We start from the raw sequence: 27,249 nt of genomic DNA on the forward strand, positions 1-27,249 counted from the left end.
TGGAGTTCCTCAGGGACCGGTTTTGGGCTCAATCTTAATTTAATCTTTTTATTACTGACCTCGGCACAAAAAGTGGGAGTGTACTAATAAAGTTTGCAGATGACATAAAGCTGGGAGGTATTGCCAATATAGAGAAGGATCGGGATATCATATAGGAAGATCTGGATGACCTTGTAAACTGGAGTAATAGTAATAGGATGAAATTTAATAGTGAAAAGTGCGAGGTCATGCATTTAGGGATTAATAACAAGAATTTAAGTTATAAATTGGGGACACATCACTGGAAGTAATGGAGGAGGAGAAAGAGCTCAGAGTATTGGTTGACAGGATAACTATGAGTCACCAATGTGATATGGCCATGAAAAAAGCTAATGCGGTCTGGGGATGCATCAGGCGAGGTATTTCCAGTAGAGATAAGGACATGTTAGTACCATTATACAAGGCACTGGTGAGACCTCACCTGGAATATTGTGTGCAGTTCTGGTCTCCAGTGTTTAAGAAGGATGAATTCAAACTGGTACAGAGAAGGGATACTAGGATGATCCGAGGAATGGAAAACTGGTTTTATGAAAGGAGACTCAAAGAGCTGGGCTCGTTTAGCCTAACAAAAGAAGGCTGAGGGGAGATATGATTGCTCTCTATAAATATATCAGAGGGATAAATACTAGGGAGGAAGAGGAATTATTTAAGCTCAGAACCAATGTGGACACAAGAAGAAATGGATATAAACTGGCCATCAGGAAGTTTAGACTTGAAATTAAACAAATATTTCTAACCATCAGAGGAGGGAAGTTCTGGAACAGCCTTCCAAGGGAAGCAGTGGGGGCAAAAGACATATCTGGCTTCAAGATTAAGCTTGATAAATTTATGGAGGGGATGGTATGATGGGATAGCCTAATTTTGGGAATTAATTGATCTTTGACTATTAGGGGTAAATATGCCCAATGGCCTATAATGGGTTGTTAGATGGGGTGGGATCTGAGTTACTACAGAGAATTCTTTTGTGGGCGTCTGGCTGGTGAGTCTTGTCCACATGCTCAGGGTTTAGCTGATCGCCATATTTGGGGTCAGGAAGGAATTTTCCACAAGTGCAAATTGGCAGAGAGCCTGGGAGTTTTTCGCCTTCCTCTGTAGCGTGGGGCACTTGTCACTTGCTGGAGGATTCTCTGCACCTTGAAGTCTTTAAACCATGATTTGAAGACTTCAATAGCTCAGACATAGGTTAGGGGTTTATTACAGGAGTGGGTGGGTGAGATTCTGTGGCCTGCGTTGTGCAGGAGGTCAGACTAGACGATCATGGTGGTCCCTTCTGACTGTAAAGTCTATGAGTCTATTATGCAGTAGAGCTGTTTGGGAATTTTTCAGAAACATTTTTTTTGTCAGGTTTCAGATTGGTAGCCATATTAGTCTGTATTAGCAAAAGCAACGAGAAGTCCTTGTGGCACCTTAGAGACTAAATAAATTTGTTCGTCTCTAAGGTGCCAGAAGGACTCCTCGTTATTTTTTGTCAGGAAAATGCTGATTCATCAAAACAGTTTGTAGGAATGGGCTGATTTTAACAAATTTCTTGACTTGAATGTTTTTTTAAATTTTCTAATAAAAAAATTTTTTTCATTCAAAATGACAGTAAAACCATTTTAAAAAAAGCCAAAATCAAACTGAAATGTATTGAAATTATCTGTATTTCTGTTGACCCAAACAGACTTTTTTTTCCCAAGTTTTTGGTTTGAAAAAATTTTGAGATTTCTACTTTTCTCATCCCAGCTAGGGTTTGGAAAAAATTTCAAAATCTCAAATTTTCATGGGATGGGTAAACAGATGACTTCCCAGCTCTATTATACCAACTTTGAATGCAAAAGACACAGATGTTTATAATTTATTTTGACTTGTTATAGTCTGCATATATGCAAAAAAGAAATTGAGAACTACCTCCACATGAAGTATGGATATTCTTTTCTCAAATATTCACACAGCTCTGATGGTCTTCAGTGGGAGTTTCTGTTATGTATCCAAGGGCGGAAATGACTCCTGTACCTTGCAAGTGTAGCACTCCTAAGTTACAATATGTATGTTAGTGGTAAACGTGGACTGTTTTTTCGTGTAAGAACTAGAAAATGTCAGGGCTATATTTTCCTGTGTCTTGTCCCTGTAATGTTTAGAACTGTACTGAAAAGGTCAAATGGGGACAGTGCTGGTGAGCAGAGTGTAGCTTGTACTCCTGAAAGACAGTCAAGTGTTGAGGTTTCAGAATAGCAGCCGTGTGGAAGCTGTGTGTGTGTCTTATGGATTCTGACAAAAGTTTTAATAATATGCACCAGCTTTAACATCTCTTCAGTCTGGGAGTATATATAACTCAGGCAAACCTCTTCGGTTTAATGATTGTATGTTAAAACATATTTGTGGGTACAGTAAAAATTAGGATACAATGTTGTCTTGTCTGTAGCTCAGGCAGTCCTGGAAGCACTTAATACAAACTAGTGTCTGGGTTAAAGACCTTCTGCTTCCCTGGGCCTTGCTGAATGGTTTATTCAGCTGGAAAATACAGTGAACAATGCAACTGGAAATACTCTGTCAAGTTTATGATCTCATAGACCACAGAGAACCAGCTGCTGATTTAAAAGATTTGTGTAACACAAGAGCTATTGTGTATGAAAACAGTGAATGTTGTTACCCTGATCTTAGTTTAGTCCCATAATTGTTAACTGTAAGGGGAAACTTGTGCACCATTATTTTTGCCTGAGGATAATCTATAGTGTGTGTGCGTGTGTTTACTTCCTAATAGGCTAGTCAGGTCGAAGGGTAGAAGAGGTATTTGTTTTGTTTGTTTTTTACCTTGGAGTCTTCTTTCTGATTCACATTTTATTGGCAAGCCTGCAAAGGTTATTGGGGATATAAAGTTCCTTCTCTTTTCTTGCATAATTGTGCAAGAAATTATGATTTTTTTTCTTACAATTTTTGTAGGGGGAAAAACCAAACTAGCTGCTTCTCTGTTTCTGCATTGAGATTTAGTAGAGGTGTCACACAGGACATAAAATGTCTTTATTTATAATACACGATAATGTGACTAGCACCAAGGTCATGTTGATGTACTTACACTAATGATGCAATGTCCAGTTTTATTTGGCTATTAATATGTACTTTTAAAAAGTGCTCTCATTTAGCATATACGCATGCTCACATAAGTGGAACCCCACAAACCCATAAATAAGATTGCTATAAGACTAAATATGCAACTCATGTTGTTTGCTTTATAAAAATGATTAGCTATTTTTATGGCTCAGTGCTGCAGCTGGTGTTCTTGAAATGCATATTACCTGTAAAAAAAGAATTGTCTTTCAGCAGTAGCGAGAATTGTTTCCTCGAAACTTGACTGCAGCAATTTTGGAAAGCAATGTTTGTATTGGTATTATTAATTTGACCAGATCTGTACAGAGAGCATTACCATACTGCACTCCACAAAACTTGCACAGTGATTAACAAGCTGTTTATTGTCCATGAATTTAATGCTTTCCAAAAAGAGTAAACTTTTTAAAAATTCTACTATTTAGCGCCTATATAATGCTTTACATATTCAAAACTCTATACCAAGGATCCGCAATGTTTGGCAAGCAGCCCACAAGGGTAAGCCTCCTGGCAGGCCGGGCCAGTTTGTTTACCTGCAGTGTCTGCAGGTTTGGCTGATTGCGGCTCCCACTGGCTGCAGTTCGCCACTCCAGGCCGATGGGGGCTGCGGGAAGTGGTGCAGGCCAAGGGATGTGCTGGCCCCTGCTTTTCGCAGCCCCCACTGGCCTGGAGTGGCGAACCGCGGCCAGTGGGAGCCATGATCGGCCGAACCTGCGGATGCAGCTGGTAAACAAACTGGCCTGGCCCGCTCCGCCAAGGGGGCTTACCCTGGTGGGCTGCATGCCAAAGGTTGCCGATCCCTGCGCTATATAAACATGACCAAAACTAATAAAAGGGCTTGTCAGTTACTAGTTCCTTTTGTTGGTATATGATCTGATTGATGTAAGCATTAAACTGAATCCAAAGCTGAGGGGTTAAATATGACTCTTGGATTTTTCATACAGGTTGGAAAAGAAACAGTGCAGACAACCGAAGACCAGATTTTGAAAAGGGACATGCCACCAGCCTTTATCAAGTAAGTTTATCAACATATTCAAAATGTCTGTCATAGGTACAGGAACCTACATCTAGAAGTAAATGTTTCTTTACAGTGAGGGGGAGGGGGACTTTATTTTTAATGGCCTTTATTTTAATATACCTTTTACTTCTGGTCTCATTTACTTGCTCAGGCAATGTCTACACTACCGCGGTAAGTCGGCCTATGCTACGCAACTCTAGCTACGTGAATAACTCTCCTGTCGACTTACCTTACTCTTCTTGTCCGGGGTAGAGTACAGGGGTCGACTGGAGAGCGATCTGCTGTTGATTTTGCAGCCCTTCACTAGACCTGCTAAATCGACTGCCGGTGGAACCATCTCAGGGCGTCAGTCCCGGCTGTAGTGTAGGCCTGTCCTTAGGCAGAAACATTGTAGGCTTTTGCTAACAGGAGTAGCCAGGTGCCAAATCTCTGCCAGAGATAGCTACTTTGCTAGCCTATACTTGTATGGGTAGCTTCCCCCCTTCTTCCCCCCTTCCCCCCCCCATGGTACGTTTCTTTCCCTCTGGAGGGACACTGATGGAGGGCGCACAGTATTTCTCCGTGCATTGGTATTAAGCTGTGCTAAAGAGCTTTTTCTGACATTTAGTGCTGTTCTCCCCATAAGTGTTTTCCATTCTTTTGGCTGGAGGAGGAGTATGTCAGTGACTGCATAACCAGTTGCTGCATAACAGGACTTGGAAATATTTTTAAGACACCTAAAAACTAACTGACTAAAAACTAACTCACTTCTAATTAAGTTCATGGCTCAGAACTGAAGATAAATGATTTTCTCCTCTGTGGCCTTGAGTCTTAAAAATGAAACATCACTTTTTAGTGGTCATTAAACTGCCACACCTGTCATTGTCAAATGACAAACTCTCATTGAAAAGACTTCCCTTACCCAGCCACCCCCTTGAATTCAGTGTTTTCTTTATTAGCAATTTCTGCTGGCACATGCTAAGTCACTGAATATGCTAATGTTTTCTTGAGAGAGAGAGAGAGAGACAAGATGCTCAAAAACTAGAAGCGGAAACTACTGAACCAAATACTAAAATAATAAACAAATGAGTACTGTGAGTGTGTGTGTATGGGAGGAGGGGAACAGAATGGTTCTCAAAGAGAAACATCTTTGAATAATTTTCTAAGAGTTTGTGAAGATTTACATGCATGGCAGGGCTATGTTTATTGTTTTGGAGGCTTACATTTTTTGTATTGCTGCTCCTTTAAAGTTATGCAAAATGGTTTATTTTGTTGCCCTTTGCTGTCCAAGATGTATATAGAGATAATAAAGTGAAGCCATGGTTTAGTTGATACCCTTTGTTTAGGAGCGTGATAGAAGAAGCAGGTGGAAGAAATTAATAACTTTCCTGGAATTTAGTGAGCCACCACTGCTTTGTGGAAATGTTTTAAGTATCCGTCATTAAGTCAGTATATGTTAGAGTGAAGCGGAATTGTGTTGGAAGTTTTGTGAAGGATATCTAAGCAGTAGATATTGGGTAAACCCTGAACAAATTCATTTTTAAAAATAAATATTTTGCCAAGTATCAAAACAGTTAGCAAAACAGTGTACTTGTATAAGACTGGGCTTTTATATTTTATCTCTGAAATGTTTGTTCATGTAGATGATTATTCCAGCTGGGAACAGAAGTAAAAAATGGACTGAAAACAGGTATCAGACTTACTCGCGTCTTTTAAAATGGACATAAAAAAAATCTGTATATTTGGGAAACGGGCCTAAGCGGTCAGTGTTCTGAATAAAGCTGCATAATTAGTAGACCTCTGCCCACATGGGTAAACTTGGCTTACACCGAGAGGTGGTTGTGGAGAGATTACTTATGTATTTTGTCAGTACAATATTTGGTTGGTGCTAAAATATAAATTTTTATAAAGTAATGGTTACAGTACAACTTTCTGGTCAAATCCTTTCTTTAGTGTATTTTAATGATTTTGATATGTCCTCTGCATTTTGCTGTTTCAGCATTTTTGAGGGGCTGCCAAGCTGGGGGAGGAAATGGAAATAGCATCAATACATAGGTAAAATAGAAGATGGTCACTTTTTTCTAATTGGGAGCACAAAATAAAGCAGTACAGGTGAATAATTTTGTTCCCTTGTCTTAAAATTTGCTTGCAAAGTAGGTGAAAAAGTTCTAGATTTTCTTGTTTTAGATGGTCTACTACAGAGAAACAATAACACAACTTTATATTGTAGAATATGTTTTGTCTGTAGCGTTCTTCAAAAATTTTAGTGTTGTCAGTTAACTTTGATCATTTTGAAAACATGGTTTTAGTGATCTACATAGCTCATTTTGAAAACAAATTTGCTGATGTTAAAGTAATACTGAATAGGTATTTGTGACTGAAGCCAATGTATTTCATCACTATGGTTGCAAAAACAAGTGCAGTCCACAGAAATGAGGTTTGTTAGAATAAAAGTTAAGAGAAATGAAACTATTTATTGCCCGTGTCTTAAATATCTGAAGTGTTTAAGGAAAAATGAGCAAAATGGATTGTGATTTTACAATAATAAAAACATATAATCTTTATAATGTTGTATACCTACTGTAACTTAACTTGTGCTGCCTCAACTGTGTTGTATTCCCTTATCTTTTGCTTGTAAGAAAATAACATGTACTGCCCACAAAAGTTAGTAATTAACAATGCTGAAGTCTAGAATACAGAGTTTACTTTTGCTGGTTAAATGTGCACCATTACATCACATTTCTTTAAGAGACAGTCTGGGTCTCTCAGGTTCTTTTGAGCATTTGATAATTTGATTAGATCATAACAGTGGCTAAAAGTATATTCACAGCTTTTATTATAGACCTTATTCTGTTGTAAGAACAAAAGTAAAACCTTGGTAACAGGAGTGCATGCTTAATTGATATATATGTCTGACGTTGAGTATTGCTGTGATACCTAAAGACCTCCAGACAGTTAATTATTCCACTACAATTGTGTTATTTCTGATTCTTTACAGAATCTAAAGAATTTAATATCTGAACATAAAAATTGTCATAAATATGCAGACTTTCACAGAACCACCATTTTTGATAAGCACTGGTATGCAGTATAATAAGTACAAATATATCAGTTATGTAATTTGGGTTATTTTTGGGGCTATCAATTAATTGCAGTTAATGCCTGTAATTAACTGAAAGCAAAATTAACTTTTTTTTTTTACGTGTTAATCACATAGCTGTGGGTGGGACAGGAGGCATTGGCAGCGGGGGAGTTGGAGCAGCCCCAGCCCGCAGCTCCCTGGGTGGTGGTGGGGTTGGAGCAGCTCCCGAGCAGGGCTGAAGTCCAGAGCCCCAAGCCACGATCTTGTATTTGAAAATATAGAAAACCCCAAAATTATTTAAATAAATGGTATTCTAATATTGTTTAACAGTGTGATTAAAACTGCGATTAATTGTGTTTAATTTTTTTAATCACTTGACAGCTCTAGTTGTAACTTTCTTGAGTTACAAACTAGCTACCACAAATGACATCCTTGTGGATGGGTTATGAACTATTTTAATATCTTTTCACATGGCTAGGTTTGCTTTGGCACACTTCCTAATGGTACTAAAATAGAGCATAGTGTTTCACATAGATACCTATGTAGTTAAATAACTGTTCCTTAATTACTAATATTGGAATTGTATACTAAAAAATGATTAGTCTTTACTATTGCTGTGCCCAGAATTTGCAGCAGAGAGGGCTCTTACATTTTATTCTCTTGTTAATAACAAAAATGCTTTTATCAGTAAAGTGACCTGACTTTTTTGTGTGATATGGCAAAACTGTAGAAATTTAAGACCTTGCAAGAAATTGGTACTGTCATTTAAACAATGTTGAAAGTATGTTAGGTACTTGCAGGAATGAAAAAATGCTCCTTGTTATGATGAGTTTATTGCAGCTACATTTTAGTGTCTAAAATGCAGTATCTTTCACTTGCTGAATATCCTTATTCTTCTAATGATTTATCATAAGGTTCTATGCTATAGCCCTTCATCATAGTGCCAGGGGATAATCATTCAGTTCAGGGAACTTGGAGCTTTTTTGTGGAAAATGTGTAGCCACTTTACCTTGGGCTGTGACCCTATCAGATTGGTTAGGCCAGGTCTATATTTGAGTTGGAGATACTCCTTACAGATCTCCTGCTCAGTCTGTTGTAGGCAGTGCTACTAGTGAATTAAATAGATGGCACACTTCCATTGTAGTTGGTATTGAGGGATGCCTTTTATGATGTTAAATGGATCTATCTTGTTAGAGGTTTCATATTTTGTGTGAGACCCGAAAAGGTCATGATTTCTTATGAGGCATGCCATGGGAATTTTAGTGAAGGCAAGAGAAGAGTCTCTGAATCCTGTGTCCTAGCTGAATGGCACTTAAGTAATTAGTTTCATTTGGACAAAGGGTAGAATTTTCAAAGGCTCCTAACTTCTGAGATACTTTTGGAAATGAGATTTAGCAGGCTAAGTAATTTTGGATGAAACTTTAAAAAATAACTTGAGTGTTAACTTCCTGCCCTGACGTATTGTTTTGTTTCTACATACTATCAACCAATTGCCCTAGTCCATCTCAGAGGTGGATAAAGAGATCATTGGGTGTAATTTGTTTCACATGGGATCCTTTGGGATGAGCGCTGCTGTAAAATGATATATTAAGACTGACTCTTGCTGCTATAACGAGCAGCTTGCAAATAAAACACTTCAGAAGAGGTGCCTATGGGAAATAAGGTTTGATGGGTTATTTGAGGTCATGTTACAGAATATGAGTTAGAAAAGTTGAGCAAACACGCAAGTGACTACAGAATTTCATTGAACCATTGTTTGTATGTGTGTGTTTTCCATATAACTACCAAACCTGGAAAGGATTCAGAAGGCACTACTTACTTTCATGCAGCATTTTTACAGAGCATTTTGGAAACATTGAGGAATTACCTAGCATTCAACAAATGGTATTTAATTTTTCAGGCTTATGTCCTGTTTGATTTTAGGTTTAAATATCTGTTCAGTATGAGGTATTCTATTAAAATATTCGAATGTTATTTTAAAATTATCACTAACTTGACAGCAGTTTGACAATATGTTGGAAAACTTCCACTCTACTAACTAGATTGCTGTTGGTCAACTTTACATTGTGTTCCTTGTGGTAAATGTCACTGTTGCTATAAATTGCAAGTGTACCCTGTGCACTTATGGAAACTAGTTTCTGAAGAAATGATAATTGATTGCCAAGAGTCCTTTAACATTTTTGTAATTATGAGAAAAGCTTGAAACTGCTGTAATGTCAGTAATTCCAACAGAATGATGCAAATATCATTGACTGTAATGAAATGTAATATAAAATAATTGTACCAGAAGGGAAGTACATCAGAGAATAAAACATGAGAAAGATATATCGGCACACCTGCAGCAATTAAACTTTATCTTTAGCAACTGAGCTTTTGTGTGGGATTTAAAATTAAGGATTGGCTCTGGTGTTTAAAAAATAAATAGACGTTTTGACACATACGGATCCAATTACATCACAAGTCATCCTAATGTTCCGCTCATGTCTATAAACAAGAGTATCAAAGTATATTTATATATAATTAATCTGCCCTATAAATGTGGTGTTGCTGTCTGATGTTACAGCAGAGGTGAGTTGACAAGTCTGGCAGTCAGATTTCTAGAGCTACCATTTTCTGTCTGGTGGCATTTCCATTTCAAATTATTGTCATTAGCATGCATTCTCTATGTTAAAATGAACAAAGCTCCCCCGCCCCCAAACCCTGAAAAATAGCCTTGATGTTAGCAGAGAAGTGTTAGATTAGTATTTTTGCTTTACAGAATGTATAAACTGACATTAATATAGGTTGAGGGGAAACTGCTCTCAAAATCTTTGAGAAAAGAATAAGAAATCTAAACACTAGATGTAAAAAATAAATCCACTCCTCCCCCTGGATTGGTGTTGATAAAATCTTAGCCTACAGCCTTCCCTCAAGTCCCCCAATAATTTTACTGGGTGGGAGAAAATAAATTGAATCATAAGTTGTAATTAGTTCATTACTTAACTATTTCTATAGCACTGAGCATAAAAAAGAATGAGTTTCTAAACATTTTTTGTCCTTTACACCTACCCACAATCTACCTACCTGAAATTTGTGTTGGCGTAGTAATTAATCTTGTCTAGATAATTATGGACCCTCTATTTGACTTTTTACAAAATAAGAGCATAAGATATGAGAGAGTTGTCTTTAGCCAATAACATCTGAATGATTTTGTAGCTTAAAAGCTTTGTGTTCTCTGGTTGAATCCAAATCTAGCCGTTAATTTTTGTTCAATTTTTTTAACATACTCTATATAGATCCCATTGGAGGAAAAAGCAGTTGAGTGCTGTGATTGTGTTTTTTGAATGTCTTTCAACTCATACTAATTTTTTTTAATTGGGCAATAAATTATTTTGTTCTTTTACAAAACCCCATTCCTGCAGGCAGAGGCACAGAATCCGAAGTTGCAGTATTTTGAGAGGACTTGGAACATTTCACTAAACTGGGCTTTGTACAATTAAAACACAAATCCACCTCTAAATCTTCTCAATGTTTTTTAAATTAAAACTACATTGCAGCTAAGAAATTCCATTCACATGCTGACATGAAGATTTAAAGAGTTTTTACTTTTATATCAATTGTTCACAAATGGGAAATACAGTCCTACCTGCATTGGAACTTTTATACAAATGACCATGAAATTCCGCAGTGCAAATCCAGCAGTTTTGAGCCTATTATTTTGATTTGGGTGGATAGGTGACCTGTTTAATGCCTTTCTTAGTGTGGCTGAAAAGAAAAAATATGACACAGTTTAACTCCTTTCAGCAGTGGGAAACTAACTTTAGTGAAGAATGTTGGACTGAAAGCTACAATTACATTTTACACAGCAGAGACCAGATCATTCCTGTTTTCTGACTCTTGTTAGTCTTAATGGATTTTCTTATGCAATTGTGACTATTACCCCTAATGAGCTGACCAGATGTTTCATTGTAGACTACATCTTGTGATAAGGTCTGTCTGCTGGCCCATTTAAGTCTACTCAGGGGAACCGCTGGCTGAAAATCTTGTATTGTTCTGACACAACTTTTAAGTATTATGTTTTATTTCTTAGTGGGTTCAGGAATATAGGATGGATTAGTCAATTTTCAATGATTTCACTGCTCTCAGCACTGTGTCTCTAAATGCTTATTAGGAGGAACTCTGGTCATCATGAAGGAAGTTAGGTATCATGATCCAGTTTCTTAGCGTAGTAAATCTTGGTTTATCTCAGAACTGGTGTAGTAAGAGTTTAATGTTTGACTGAACTTTATTCAAGGATAGCTTAAGATTGAATTGATGGATGACACTTAGATTCTCCTTACACTGATCTTATGTCCTGCGCTGTACTTAACTATCTTGTGGGAGGAAGCCAGAAAATGGAGGGAAATCCATGAGCAACATAATCAGTGTCATATCTCCAGGAAGGTCCTGCATCTTAATTTGTATCTGTTACTAGGCCGGCAATGATTACCCAAAAAGCTAGAATGCGTCACTTTAACAGTACTCTGTTTGATGCTTTTTATAGGCTCCCAAAAGTGGGTAGCTGGGGAGGATAAGTCTTGTAATCTTGATGTCCTCACCCTTCCTTTTGTGAGCTTCAAACACAGAAGGGATCTGTGATCTTCAAGTACTTGTCCAAGTGTATTCCACCATTGGTGCATGTGTACCTCATGTACTCCAGTTTGTACTCTTTTGGCCAACAGTGTCCATTAGGCATGTGAGGATATGTCTACAGAGTAATGTTCATCTAGGGCTAGTGGGACTCGAGTCAATTGACCTGTATCAGGGAACCCTGGGCATGAGCATCTACACTGCATTTTAACCCTAGGTTAAGGATTTTCTGACCTGTGCTCAAACCTAGGGCTCTGGTGTCCACACTGCAGTGCACAGACCCAAGGGTGTCGAGCATTCTCCCCCCATCACCCTCACTCCATTGACACTCTAGTCTTAAGAATGTGTTGCAAGGTGGGAAAACGATACTGTCCACCCTGTTTCCTAACTGTGATGGTGCTATTGATGGGGCTCAGGTGCCCATGAGGAACACATGAGTACATAAATTGCATACTTAGCTCCTTTGGTAGCTGTCTCAATAGAATGACAGCAATGTGAATCGGCTTTATACGGAACTGAAATCTAATCTGAGCACTGGGTTCTCCACCTCTAGGTTGAGTCACATTGGCAGGAAAGGCCCATGCACACCTGTTCTGTGGATAATTAGGACATCAGTGTCCAGGGCTGTCAACCCGGAATGGGATGTTCAGTGAGAGGGATTTTGTTTAGCTGGTTTTCTATTTATTTTTGTCTGTTTTTGAAGTTTGCCATAAAATGTAGGTTTTAGAGGAAAAGCACACACATCCCCCAGCCGGGCTGCTGCCAGCTGTGGAGCAGTGAAGTGCATCCTCAGCACCACCCCTAGGATCCCTGCCCCCGCTACCCCCAGGAGGCAGGGAGAAGGGATCTGTGGGGAAGTTGTGTGGCTGGCTCCCACTCACTACTCTCACAGTGCACGCTGCCTGGGCACCTCTGCATATGCAACCACAAGAAGCTTTCTTCCTCCCTATGCGGATGCAGAAAGAAGGCAGGACATCTTAGAGTTCTTTGTCAGTACACTTAAATGATTTTGTGTTGTAAACAAACTTTGGTACTAGCCTTATTTCTGTCATGTTACCATTGAGTATGTAACCATGTAAAGTTTCCTCTTTAACAGTCTCTTAATGTTCCTTGTCTTATAAATACATTATTGCTTTTCAATTGCTTTCCTTGCTGCACCTAGTTAACCACAGACAACTCTACTGAATCTTACTTACTCAACTGTAGGCACATATCTGAGTACAGTTGTAGTGGAGAATTGTGGTACTTTGTAGGGAGGGGACAGTTTAAAATTGTTAATTCTACTCCTTCAGCCCCTCATTGTCTATGCCATTGCACCTAATGTGTAATGTTTTCTGTTTCCTTCTCTCCCCATGCCCCAACTTCAGGATGTGTGTGTTAACTTCTCCCCACTTCTGCAAATCTAATATAAATTCCTAACTTGTGTTGAGTGATGAGTATTCAGAGTTGTGCTGTTTGGCGTTGGTGCCCAGCTGTGATAGCTAAAAGCACAATTATTGTGGAGAAGGAGGAAGGTGGAAGCTCGTTTTTTAAGCTGTTAAGCAAATTTTACAATTGATTTCTTTTTGGTTTTGTCAAATATTTCCTTGGTGGAATTAAATATACAAAAGGTAGTTGGGTGAGCACTTGTTGAAAATATATGCACACCTATACAAATGCCTGAATTGACACTAAGAAGCACCACTTCAAATGCTTCTGTTTGCATGAATGCTCAGGGAAATGTGAACATAGAAGAGATGAATACTGTTTGATCAATGAGTTAAACTTGGGAAAATACTCCACTGATAGCTTTGCCCTGCAACAAAATGGTGACAGACCAGATGCTTGCTTGCTAATGTATGTGCCAGGATACTATCCAGATATGAGAGGCCAAGTTAATGGTTGGTTAGTTTGAACTTCTGTGTTAAAGCTTTAGAGTCTGGCTGGAAAGCAAGCTTTTGCTCTGCTACCAGAAAGCTTCTGATTGACTTGTTCAAAGAATACAGCATTTGTGAAAAGTGAAATAGAAATTGATAACTGAAACAGGGTTAACTCCTTAACTCAAAATAGTTTTCTTTAGTGCTGCATTTCAAATAGCTGGATAGAATTAGTTTAATATTAATTTTAAAGCTCATATCAACTGTGTTAAGAGTTACAATAACACTCAGACATTCTGCATTTGGGACCTTCTCTCTTAGACTTGGTATCAGAAGTTGAGAGATCTTGTATTTGCTAACAAGATAGGAGATTCAAACCGTATGCCTATTCACATGATATTGATGTGCACAAGTAGTAATATATTTTAAAGAGCTGGAAAGCTTCTTCATTAACAAATGAGGATCTGAGGCGCCTCAATACTTTTCACAAAATGTCCTTTTGTTATCTTAACTTACAGCTCTGACTAATTGCCTATTGATGCATTTGCCTGTTGACATTAATAGAACATAATGCAAATGCCAGGATGTTGCACAGTGATTACTTTGACTTTGTGATCCTGTTGGAAAAGCTCTCCTCTGCCTAACCTCCTGGCTTGTTGGAATTAAAAGGGTATTTTGTGACTCATGTCAGTGTCTCTAATCTGTTACCTCAGTGTTGTTATATATCTAGCTCTAAAGACAATGGCTGATTTAATCAGTGATGTGTAAATATTTATATTTGCACATTTAAACCATGAATGTGTGTTTGTTGGGATGGATGAACAGTTTGCTGGCTGTGTTTTGATGGTAACCCCCTACAAGTTTATACAGCTGTTCACCTCCTGGCAGAGTATTCAGAATAAGTATTAATGGCTGTATCTTATTGTTGCACACAGAGTGGAGAATGCCTGCACTAAACTTGTCCAGGCAGCCCAGATGCTGCAAGCAGATCCTTATTCAGTACCTGCTCGTGATTATCTCATTGATGGATCAAGAGGCATCCTCTCTGGTACATCAGACTTGCTTCTGACGTTTGATGAGGCTGAGGTAGGTGTCCTAGTACCAATAACATCAGTAACATGTTATCTCAAATACCCACTTAATTTACATTTGCTAATTTTACAGCGCTTCCCAAAATTCATTATCCGTGACAAAGACTCTGTTTGGATAGGCACAAAGAATACTTTCAATTTATCTTCCTGCCAAGAAAAGCCTTTTCATGCTGTCTTGTTACTTATAGATTTTTGTGTATTTCTTAAATCCCCTCCCCCCCCAAAAAAGGGGGGGCACTCAGGACCTTGTGTAAACCCATAGATAGAAGGAAATGTGAGATTGAGGCTTCTACTTCATCTTGTGTATGTTTGTGTGTCTGGTGTTAGTAATGGAACCAATTGGGTTGCTTCACTTTTGTGACCATGTTTCCCCTTCTTAGGAATATGTTATCTCCTGTTTTCTAGCAACTAGTGTCATGCCTTTAAGAGGGAATGAAGTTAAGATAAACATATCCCATTTGGTTGAGGAAAAATTGATGCTGCTTACAATGTTTACCTATGTCATACCTTTCAACCTGCAAAGTCTCCATATGCTTTCCTTCCCATGGTATGTGAGCACTCTAGTACCAGTATTGCTGCTTCACTGTTAAATCGCTTATTACTGAAACTATTCTCATCATGGCATCCTGAGGTGAGGCTAATGCTTGGAATTACTTTGTGGCACTAGTGATCACAGATATTCTTGCAGGTGATTATAATCAGTACCAAAAAGAGTTATGGGCATGTTCACCTATTCCACCTATAGATCCAATTCAAGAAGAGAACTCTTTTTTTTTTAAGTTAAACTTTTTAAAAAGCTCTCAGCCTCAGCTGTGACATACCCAAGTTCAACAAGACACATATATTTGACTCTGGATTTGATTTTCACAAATTTAGCATGTTCCCAACCACTCATATTCATATCTTTCAAAAGAGCCTTGTTCTAATGTTTGCTTATCTACCTTATTTTTAGCAGTAGTAATGAACTCCTGTTTTTGAGGACAATTTCTAGAAGCATAATTTCAAACTTATCAACACTTGGAGTTTGATTTGAATCCACCACAAGCAGTACTTTCAAAGTTACATCCTCTAAAATAAGATTTCATGGTGCCATGGGATCTGTCTGTTTTGCCATGCTCTGAAGTATGTGGTAGAAGAATTCAAGAGGCAATATTGGTGTGAATCTTTTTAAAAGTAGTTAAAAACCTAATATGGATTAACAGAGTATTAAACCAAAGTGTACAAAATCCATAGGGAAGTAAAAGGAGAATAAGTACCTCTCTTCAAATGTGCATTGTTTTTTGGAAGATGTAAGAAATTGGATCTGCCCTTCAAAAAAGGTTATTGTATATTGTGTTCTGCATGTGGAAAACTGCCTAATGGATAGCCTTCCATAGGGTAGACTTTGGAATATGCTACTCTGATATAGGTTGGCTTAGGTGATTTCTTTTTTTACCAGTTGAATAGCAATAATAAACTGGAAACTATGCTGTCTTCAAACTGACAGCATTTTCTCTAGTGCCATAATAGTTAAATACACTTCTTCACCATTTTACTACTACTTCTCTGATATTCTTTGTCATCATACAGTTGGAAATTGTTAGAAGCAGGATTTTCATTTCTAAGTACAGATACTTTGATTTTGGCTAATGAGGCTTTCTTGAGTAATCAAATGGTGAGCAGCTTATTCAGCATTCCAAACCACATACTTTTCTATAAATTATGCTACCAAATGCTGTACCTGTTCTGTTTCAGTAATAAACAAGCATTTCTAATTTATTGTATTATAGCTTGGTCTTATAAATGCTGGAATGTTTTTTTTCCCTAGGTCCGTAAAATCATCCGTGTCTGCAAAGGAATTTTGGAATACCTAACTGTAGCAGAGGTGGTAGAGACAATGGAGGACTTGGTGACATACACAAAGAATCTGGGTCCAGGTTAGACCTTTCCAGTCCTCTGTGACTATGTTCTTGCATGCAGCTTTATTTCTCAAGTAGTTCAGAGGCAAGATCTTGGAGAGAGCTAAAGCTGGGGCTTTGAAAACTACTAGAGGCAAACCATTTTTTACCTCTTTCTGCTTGACAGATATTCTTTTCAGTATGTATAGTAGTTCTAATTAGAAAATTGTGCACCATGATTTAATTGACCAGTGTTGGTTTACCCATGTTAGAATATCCATAAGAGAGGTTAATGGTATGCACTATAAAGTCTTTTACTTTGATGGAGTAATGTGCTAAAAGTTGGCATTTGCTGTTGTACTTTTGCTGTACATCATAAAATACAGTTGTGGAAGCTGTGCACTCACTAACACAGAGCTGAATCCCATTTGTGGAAATAAACACTGTGTTCTGATTAGATGGTTTATGTCTTGAAGGCATCTCTTGGGATGGTATACCTTTAAACCACAGTATGAGTTTGACATCTTCAAGTTAGTGAGAATGCAGAAAATAATGTTATAAAAGGCCAGCTTGGGCCCTACCCCTTTTCCCCTCATTACTCACCGTCCCTTCTTTACTTGCCAGCTAGATTGCAGCCTTTTTATGACCTGTTACCTTACTGATGAGGTCTTTCTGTTACATGTATTGATGCCTTTGCCCAAGAGTCTGATAAAGCCTGTGTGACTGGCAGAGGTGTTAGTTGTGATGCAGAAAAGTATTAGATATTAAACTTTGATTTGAATAAAAATAAGTATGTCCATGTAAATAAGAATTACCATACAATATCAGACAAATGAGCCATCTCGTCTAGTACCTTGTCTCTGACATTGGCCATTGTCAGCTGCTTCAGAGAGAGAACCAAGAAACCATATCCTGAAATAACTGGCCCACAGGGGAATTTTAAGTAACACCTGTTAGAAGTTGTCCTGTGGCATGAAGCATGTTTGTCCCGTTATATACGGTGTGACAAAGTCAGGCTGGACGGTTGCAAGAGAGTGCTGGAAGGGCAGGTATGTTAGCCCTAGAGTGATGCGCGCTTTTTCCTACAGGCTGAGAGGGGGTTACCTCAGGTCAGTTAGGGACACAAAAACCCTCCTCTGGTGAGAGAAAGGGAAGAGAGACAAGCTGCTGCAGGGCTAGCGGTGGCAGGAAGATAGGCTTTTCTAGAGTGAGAGGCAGCTCTCCTCCCTACAGGGGAAACAACCAAAACTGAATGCCTCTTTAGGGGAAGGACTGACACCCTCCCCCCACCATCCAGCAAAGGAGCAGGGAAAGGTGCATCCCCTTGTTTTGTGTTTATGAATTGGTTTCTTTTGTTTGGTGGAGGAGTACTCCTTGAGCCTGCCCCGAGGCCTATCTTGAAAATACTGATCAATAAACTCAGAGTGGGAAGACAAACACTGTCTAGAGTGGGGTTGATTTACTCCAGGTCCCGCCACCGTCAAAGGGGGAAGTACTAAGCCCGGCAAGATGGAGGCGGCGCCTTGCCACAACGGGTAATCTTTTTCATCCTCCTAAACTCCTGGCCTCAGTGTTACCTTGTAGTAATAAGTTCCACAAGTTGGTTATGCATTGTGGTTAAAAAAAAATCCTATGAGAAATAATGAAATTGAAGGCAGTATATTTGGCATCCCCTTGTTGTGCTTAAAAAAATTAAGAACCATTCATTATTTTACATACTTCTTTTTTGTATCCACTTAGTCATCATCTCTAAATCAACAGTCATATTCTTGCCAGTTTCTTCATATGAAAGTCATTTTATAGCTCTAATTGTTTCCACTGGTTTTCTCTGGACTTCCTTGACTTCTGAGATATATAAAATTATTTATTTTTGAGCTAAGGTTACCAGAACTGAACTCTATTTCAGGTGAGGATACACCATTGATTTACAAAATGAGGATAATATTTACCTCCTTGGTAAAGCAATTTGAGATTTACTGATGAAAAGCGCTATATCAGAGCAAGTTGTTGTTTTTTTATACATCCTAACATTTTTGTTTTGACTGCAATGACTTATTAAGCAGATATTTTCATTGAGCTGTGCACAGTAAGCTCAGCTTGGTTTCCTGAGTGGTTACAATTAATTTTGAACCCAATAATGTGTATGAGTAGTTCAAATTATGCCTATCAGTGTTTAGAAACTTTGCATTTTTCAACCCTTAATTTCATCTGCTATGGTATTATGTATTTTATCTAGTGTTGTTAGGTTCCTCTGAAGTTCTTCAGTCTTCTCTAGTTGCGGTATCACCATAAATGTTACCTTCATAACTTTCCACTTTGTCATTGATCCCCTACTCCAGAATATTAATATGTTAACATTAGCACATATTAAACTCCAGTCCTAGCCCAGGTCATTGATGGGGCAGTACCCTTTCACAGTTAATCTTTTTTGGCATGCTGAAAATTGACTATTCCTTCTGTCTGTCTCTTAAACAGTTTCTCATCAATGACAATCCTTAACTCTTGCTCCTCATAACTAAGATTATTTTATGGCCTGTTGTGAGAGAGTTCTCAAACTAAATATAGCTCTTGTGTTGTCTACTTTGTTGATAGGCTGAAATTTAGAGTGGATTGGAGAGCCATGATTTTGCTTTGCAGGAATCATGCTGGTTTGTCCCCGTGCTGTTTATCTCGGTATTTTATAACTCTCATTTTCCAGCCAGTTCAACTGCCACTGAAACAAATCTCATGGGTCTGTCATTCCCACAATAGTGTCTGCTGTCTTTCATATAGCTAGGTGCAATATTTTCGATCTACCAGTCATATGGTTAGTGTTTAAAGTGGTCTCCAAAAAAGTGTGTGTGTGTGTGTCTGTCGTCACCCCCATATCTGCCCAGAAATCAATTCTGCCCCCAGCCCCAAATCAATCCTACTCCTCCAGCCTCATATCTGCAGCATGTGGGGTTCTTTCTCTCTCCCAGGCCTGTGGGGTGAGGGGGCTACAGTGAGGACCTTTCTGCCCAGTTGCAGGGGGGGGTGGGAGGAGTAGAGGAGCCTTGCTGTTGCTTGCAGGATGGGAATAGGGAGTGGAGCCATTCTGAGCTGCTGTGTCGTCGTCGTGTTCGCCCCCCCCCCCCCCCCCCGCGACCTTCTATCCTTTCATTCCCAATGAGAATGATGTTGGTTCCTAAGGGAAGAGAGCTCTACCTGCTTTTGCCCTAATTGGCTGTTTCCTTGCTTGCCCATCTTCTGAGGAAGAGCAGCCAATTAGAGGGTGTTTTCCCCAGGTAGCACTAAAAATGTGTATCCCTCAGTGACCGATCTTGCTTTTTGGAAATTTTATTTCCTGAACTGCGACCCAGCACACTTCAAGCATTGTCTCTGGTATAGGTGATTTTACTGAGATTGCATTTTTCCTGCTGTTTTTGGCAGTGTAGTGTCCTAGAGCCTTTCCCTGCTATCTCCCCCTGCCAGAGCCTTTCACTGCTGTGAATAGCTACATGCTGCAGTGTGAACACTACCCGCTTTTCACTGCGGTGTGTAACTACACATACACTACATGCCACCACTGCAAGTTTAGACGAGGCCTTTGATACCTCAGTCGCTGACCGTGCCTTGTCTTCATTACCAGGAAAGAGTGGATCAGTGACATTCTCCTTTGCTCCAATGCAATCATGTAGACCCACCAGTTATCTCACAGGTTTCTCCTTCTGGTATGATTGTTGCTTATTTTTAGGCATGGCAGAATTGATTTTTTGTGCGTGTGCAATTTTGACGATTAATAGCATTGATAATGGTGCTGCAGGGGGCTCCCTGCTCAGCCCGGGGGACCAACACACCTGGGTGCAAGGTGCAGGGGAGGTTTTGGTTCTGGCCCCGCAGAGCAAAGGGCTGCAAGGGGGAAGATGAGCCCCCAGCCATGAGGGAGACCACCCTACTGCTGAACAATTCTTGCCTAGGGATGGAGCCATTCTATAGTGGGGTGGCCTCCCTTGTGGTCAGGAAGCTCTTCCTCCTTACCATCCTGGCCAGAGGACTCTGCTCCCCCTGCCAGCACAGCAGCCTTCCCAGAACCTTGCACCTGCAGAGATCAGGTGTCACCGATTGTGCAGGGAGCCTTCTAGAGCTCAGCTGTCATATCCCCAGTGACAGCAAGGCCACAGAGGGCTTCCTGCACTTGCATAGGGCTGGTGACACCCAATCCCTGCAGGTGCAAAGTTAGGAGAGTAGGCTGCACTCTCACAAGCTGTTACTAGTGGATATTTTTTTCATCTATTTCAGTGAGTCAGCTGAAATCGACATTTGCTGGTATCTATCCATTAAAATCGAACCCTGCCAAGCCTACTTATTTTGTATCTCAGGCTCTTTATCTTCAAAATTTCTCCTAGCCCTCCAAATATTTTACATGTCTAAGTTGTGCTTCTTCCTTTTTGGCTTCACTTGGGCTGGATTTTGATTTAGGAAGAACATTTGTTTGGCTCAAATAGTCACTAAACACTTAAAACATAATATTGATAGTAAGTTTTATATAGTCTTAGGCATAATGCTACTACTCCACCTCTCAGGTTTCAGAGTAGCAGCCATGTTAGTCTGTATTCGCAAAAAGAAAGGGAGTACTTGTGGCACCTTAGAGACTAACAAATTTATTTGAGCATAAGCTTTCGTGAGCTACAGCTCACTTCATCGGATGAAGCTGTAGCTCACAAAAGCTTATGCTTATGCTCAAATAAATTTGTTAGTCGCTAAGGTGCCACAAGTCCTCCTTTTCTTTTTGCGAATACAGACTAACACGGCTGCTACTCTGAAACCTGTCATTATGTTCCTCATGTAAGTCTTGAAAGTGCATTTACTTCAGAAATCCAAAGTAACACTTGCTTTGATTCTCTTCCTTTCATCACCGATACAATTTTTTTTAGAGAATTAAAATTAGTTTTTCTAGGACAGTGTAAATTAATACACTCATGTTGAAAGTCTTTGAAGCCAACAAGCCTAAACCTGTGTCAGTTCTATTTTCCTATTCTTGTCAACCACCCCATTATTTAGGTGAGAACTGATCAAAGCTAAAGGAGGAAAAAGAGTTCTAAACTACCTTGTCATACATTGCTAAGCTGACTAATTTCCCTGAAGTAGGCTATTTATTACTTTTATATTTTTATAGTTCTTTTCTTAAACTTCTTGATAAATGAACGTCAAAAATATGAGACCTATATTCTAGCTTGAATTAACAACTAGAAACTGGATCTGTGGCTTCCCTGAAACTACTGAAATATGGTTTAATGAAAAGTAGGTGATACAAAGCTTCTTCAGTGGTGTCATAACTCATTACATTTTTTGCGTTCTTGTCTGGAAAGCTAAAAAATAACTGAGCCTACACCTTCTTTGTAAAATGTTAATAAATCTGGGGAAACTCAATATGAACAGTTTTATCACTTGAACTTCGTTGTATGACTTAGGAATGACAAAGATGGCTAAAATGATTGATGAAAGACAGCAGGAATTGACTCATCAGGAACACAGAGTGATGTTGGTGAACTCCATGAACACTGTGAAGGAGCTGTTGCCAGTCCTTATTTCAGGTAGTTTCTGCTGTCCTATTATCTAATTCATAATCTGAAATATCAAATCTAAAATATCAATAATCAAAATCTGAAATATCAAATCATAATCTAAAAATCAAATACATAATCTGAATTTGGATGCATGTGTATTATACCATTAAAAATAGAAGCTTTGACATGCCTCTTGGGCTGACTGCAAATATTTAGATGTTTGGCTGATTTGTGGCAAACTGGGAGGGGATGGCAAGTTGTAACGCCAACTCTCCATATGCATACTCTGGGTATTTCCTATTTTAAGTTCTGTGCACCTCCGATTTAAAAGGAGCTACATAAACTAGTGGTACACTGTTTATATCAGATGTATTTGTGTCATGCATACTTGTCACAGTGTAGAGGGTTTAATGAGTATTTTTAAATGGCAGTCTGCATGTGTGCATTCATATGGATAAACTCCCTCACGGTTGTCTTATTTTTTTCAGTATCTGTTCATAACATGTCTCACATTAATACAATCTAGTTGCCATCATGAAGGATTAAGGGGAAGGATCTAAAAAAAATTTTGAGGGTGAGAGCCATTGAAAAGTATACCAAAAAGGGGGCACACTTCTGCTGTATTTCTCACCCTTTTGTCTGGCATGATATGTTTTTTTTTTTACCCTGCGAATGAGCAAGAAGAAAGGAGAGCTTAACAGCTGAAGATTGTTCAGGAGCAGAACTGCCAGTCCAACAGCTGAAATAGCTTATTCATCTAGCAAAATTCATGTGGTTAGCCAGAGGGAATGCTGGTCTGATTAAACTACAGAGGAAGGAGGAATATCCTCCCCAAGACAAGGGTGAAAGGTGGATTGGGGGAGAGGGAGGCATGTAATAGGACTGAGCACATTTTAGTATGTCAGAGTTTTCACACTTGTGAACATATTAACCCCCTCCCTGGTACTTTGCTGGGTTTTGCCTAGTGGTATAAGCGGTTTAGTACATTAAAGCGTTGCTTTTATTTTAAGAACTGACCATAAAATGAAGTAGAAACTGAAAATGAATTTGACAGTTGATTCTTGCTGCTAAATGAGTGTCATCTTGTATATCATAAAGCACATTTAACCAAATTACCTACTCAGAGGCCCAAACTAGAGTAGCCATCAGTGTTACAGATCAGGACAGAGGATGGAAACTTGTAAGCAAAGCTGTGTAGGAAGGCTGCACAGAACTCGCCTGCATCTGGTCCATGTGTAATTCCTCTTAAAGCCCTACTTTTGTCCTGCCTTTGATTTTTAAGTGAATTTACTGTCAATGAGTCACTCAGATTTTGGCCTCTATCTCCAGAAGAATTTACAGCAGTGCTAATGCCCTGCCAACATGCCTCCGTCTTAGTCTGTGGAACTGATTCCAAGAGGTTGGAGGATTAGTTGAGCATTTAAACAGGATCAAACCAGAGTTAAAGCTTGATTCTAACATGGCTTTGTTCTGGGAGGCAAGCTAAACCGACTTGTAATACATATGGCCATGTCTGCATTTAAGGCCAGTGCTAAAATACAAGTACTTGTGGCACTTTAGAGACTAACAAATTGATTAGAGCATAAGCTTTGGTGAGCTACAGCTCATCCGATGAAGTGAGCTGTAGCTCACGAAAGCTTATGCTCTAATAAATTTGTTAGTCTCTAAGGTGCCGCAGGTACTCCTTTTCTTTTTACGGATACAGACTAACACGGCTGCTGTTCTGAAACTCGCTAAAATACAGTGGTGTTTGTAATGCAGATGGGGTTTTTTAATTACTGTTGTCCTGGGGTGGATTGTAACTGGCAACATGGGGGAGAAGAGGAAACAAGCTTATAATTCAAATATCAGAAGGGTAGCCGTGTTAGTCTGGATCTGTAAAAGCGGCAAAGAGTCCTGTGGCACCTTATAGATTAACAGAAGTATTGGAGCATAAGCTTTTGTGGGTGAATACCCCACATGCATCTGATGAAGTGGGTATTCACCCACGAAAGCTTAAGCTCCAATATGTCTGTTAGTCTATAAGGTGCCACAGAACTCTTACAAGCTTCAAAAGTGGCAAATTGCCTTTGCATTTTTGCTGAATATATGATAAATTGATGTAAATAGAACAGTAGGATAACTTTTCTTTCTCTTTAAATAAGATTTTTTTTTTTTTTTGGTCACCACATGTATCTAGCCTAAGAATGGGACTGTTGTGTAACCATGGCAGAGCCTGATTGCAAGCAAACACAGTTGAATGCATCCACACAGCACCATTTTTCCCAGCAAAAACTGCACTGACTGTACTGCACAACCATGTTTCTACATCTGTGCATTCTGTGAAAACCTGGGCAGCTCTCCCTCCTATGTTGCCTCAGCTGCTGCATGCCCTCCACCTCAAGCAGAGTATTATGGATGTGTTTTGCAGAGTGGAATGCACTTGGTATCATTCTTCACAGAAATGTGGGAGTAATTGTGACACTTGGTTAGCTAGTCTAAGAGGTGTAGTTCGATTGGTCCTAGCTATAGAGCAGAAAACTTGTCAGGTTGTAACCAAATTCTAAGAAATATGTTCTACCCCTTCTCATAAATTAACGAACAGTACAGTTAAAGTGGCAAAAAACCTCTCTAGTGTAGAAACAGTTATCCTAGTGTAAAAGTGTTTATACTACTATAGCTTATTCTTGTTTGAGCTCTAGTGTAGACATATTTATAACTATCAGCAAAAAACCCACACTGTATAAATCAACATAGATTTACCAGTAAAACTTAAGTGTAGACCAGCCTTTAAAGTCTTTATGGTGTTTTCCTGTCCTGTTCAAAACATATAGCTTACTGTTTCTGAGTTTATGCAGGAGGAGGAGATCTTGTATATGAATCATATCTTAGATAGTGTCTCTAATCTAGAGTGCAATGTTCACAGCTATGAAGATTTTTGTAACGACTAAAAGTTCCAAAAGCCAAGGAATAGAAGAGGCCTTGAAAAACCGCAATTTCACAGTAGAGAAGATGAGTGCTGAAATAAATGAGATCATCCGGGTGTTACAGCTCACTTCCTGGGATGAGGATGCCTGGGCTAGCAAGGTATGTTCACTGTTCTTTCTGGAAATAGAAGTCAGATTCTATTTAGCTTCTCACAGCAACTATAAATTGAGGTTTTCAAGAATGTTTGACTAGAGTGTACACAATCTTATCTTGTAACACAATATAGTATTATATCATAAATAGGCTTGGAAAGACTAGATTTTTCAGTAAATGCTCATTTCACTGTATACACACAATGAAAAATGTTTCCATGATGCTGATAAAAATTTACAGACAGGCAATGCAAGAAAAATGCAACTTGAGAACTTACCAGAGTTTGACTTAAGGCTATTTATGTTGTATATTTTGACATTGGTTGAAATTTGTGTTTTAACAGTTAAGAAGATTTAACTTTTTTTGAATCTGAATGTCTGTCATTAAACTGTCTGCTCCCCATAGTTTCCCACAATTGTGAAAGATTTTAAATGAATAAAAATAAAGTGCTTAAAATAAACCATCAATATTGTCCATCAAAATTATTTTTTAAAAAATTGAATTCTGCCAAGCTAATCACAAGATACCAAGGTACAAAGAATATCTTTGGAGATAATTTGGTTCCAGTTAAAGCTTGTTTTTAAAAGTAACTTGCCTGTCCCATTGCTTAGTCTTTGCTGATTCCTATAATAGAAACAAGTAGGTTAAAATGCATGATACATGATCCAGTGGCGTATTGGAAGCACTCTGTATTGCCATGTAGGAGATCAGGGTTTTGTGCTCATTTCTGGTCTCTCTCTTTGGTTTGATAGGGAAGTGCTAGACTTTAGTATGCTCTTTTCAAGGAAAGAGTGTGTTTAATCTCAGTCATGTGGTGACCAAATTTTACACTGTGTGGTGTGAGTTAATTGGGCACACAAGCTGTCCCTTGAGGTCTGTACAAAATTTGTCCAACTCAGTACAGTACTTAAACACCCAATCTAGTATTACCTTAAGGCGCTTCTGTATGTGTCAGCAGGCGGTTAGTTTGCATTCATATTATCTCTAGAAACTTGAATTTGTTGCTCGGTGTAAAGACGAGGTGAAGAACTCCATCTTAACTGAGCAAATCTTTTTGTATCAACCTGGGTGTGGGTGGGATTAGTATCAGTATATGTTCTTCTTACCCCTCACCTCCAAAAAGGCTCTGTGTTCGAAACAGTCCTTCTGGAGGAGAAGAGGTGTGAAATGAGACCTGAGAAGTTGGAACTTCTACAAAAATGGCTCCCAGTCAACCCAACGTATTTGGGTTTTGTTTGCCGCTACTGGCATGCACATGGAGTGTGCAAGGGATGCCATTGCTCTGCTTTACCTGACTGTCCGCTTAATACAGAAAATGCTGCCATATCAATGCCTGCCTGCTCACATGGGTAGAGCACAGGCCGAATGCAGAGCTACTGCTGTGTGCATTCACGTCCTGTGTAGCTGCAGTTACCAGCAAACACAGCAGCACAACTAATGGTTGGGATGCCCACTGTGTTTGGATGGCCTTTAAAGTATGCTGCTAACAGGCTTTTTAGGATCAGTGGCAAAGCAGCAAATAACTGAAAAACTATATTTTAAAAAATGTTTAGACATAAAGACAGACTAGTTCCCCCTTAGAAAACCTGTTGTGATAGAGACATTAAAATCACATTAGCCTATGTATTGGTGCCTTGACCCTGATTTTGCATTTGAAGTATTTTACCACTCTACTACTTCTTTATTATGACTACTTTATGCATCTTTGTTTTTGTTCTTCTGTTTATCTTTTCTCACCTTTAGAAGGTAAGATTTCTTCCACACCTCACACCTGTACTTTTGTACTAAAACAAAAAAGCATGTCTGTGGGATTTTGTGCTGTGTGCTGTGTATATTTTTTTCCTGTGTGCCAGTTGTAACACCATACTTATGTATGTAGGTCTAATAGAGGTTTTTAAATGAGCTTAGCTACCCCTGCTCTGATCTAAGATATCTGAAGTTTGGAGCAGCTTGTTAGGTGTGAGTGATGACAGCCCAGACTATGCAACTCTGCTGTTAAGAGTTTGATGGGAGTCTTCCCAAGTCTT

The 27,249-nt window shown here is 39.0% G+C and overlaps 1 protein-coding gene across 2 annotated transcripts in view; it reads left to right on the forward strand.

Moving 5' to 3' along the window:
• The window catches only part of VCL (vinculin), a 105,698-nt gene that overhangs the window by 40,409 nt on the left and 38,040 nt on the right, over positions 1-27,249 (forward strand). For both annotated transcript variants that reach the window (XM_084633101.1, XM_084633100.1), the window contains exons 2-6: positions 4,068-4,138; positions 14,602-14,752; positions 16,565-16,673; positions 22,067-22,189; positions 25,068-25,228. In XM_084633101.1, coding sequence (XP_084489227.1) covers positions 4,068-4,138; positions 14,602-14,752; positions 16,565-16,673; positions 22,067-22,189; positions 25,068-25,228 — 615 coding nt within the window. The remainder of the gene's footprint in view (positions 1-4,067; positions 4,139-14,601; positions 14,753-16,564; positions 16,674-22,066; positions 22,190-25,067; positions 25,229-27,249) is intronic.

This window comes from Lepidochelys olivacea (assembly GCF_965140295.1).
Source record: "Lepidochelys olivacea isolate rLepOli2 genome assembly, chromosome: 7".
Classification (NCBI taxonomy): Eukaryota; Metazoa; Chordata; order Testudines; family Cheloniidae; genus Lepidochelys; species Lepidochelys olivacea.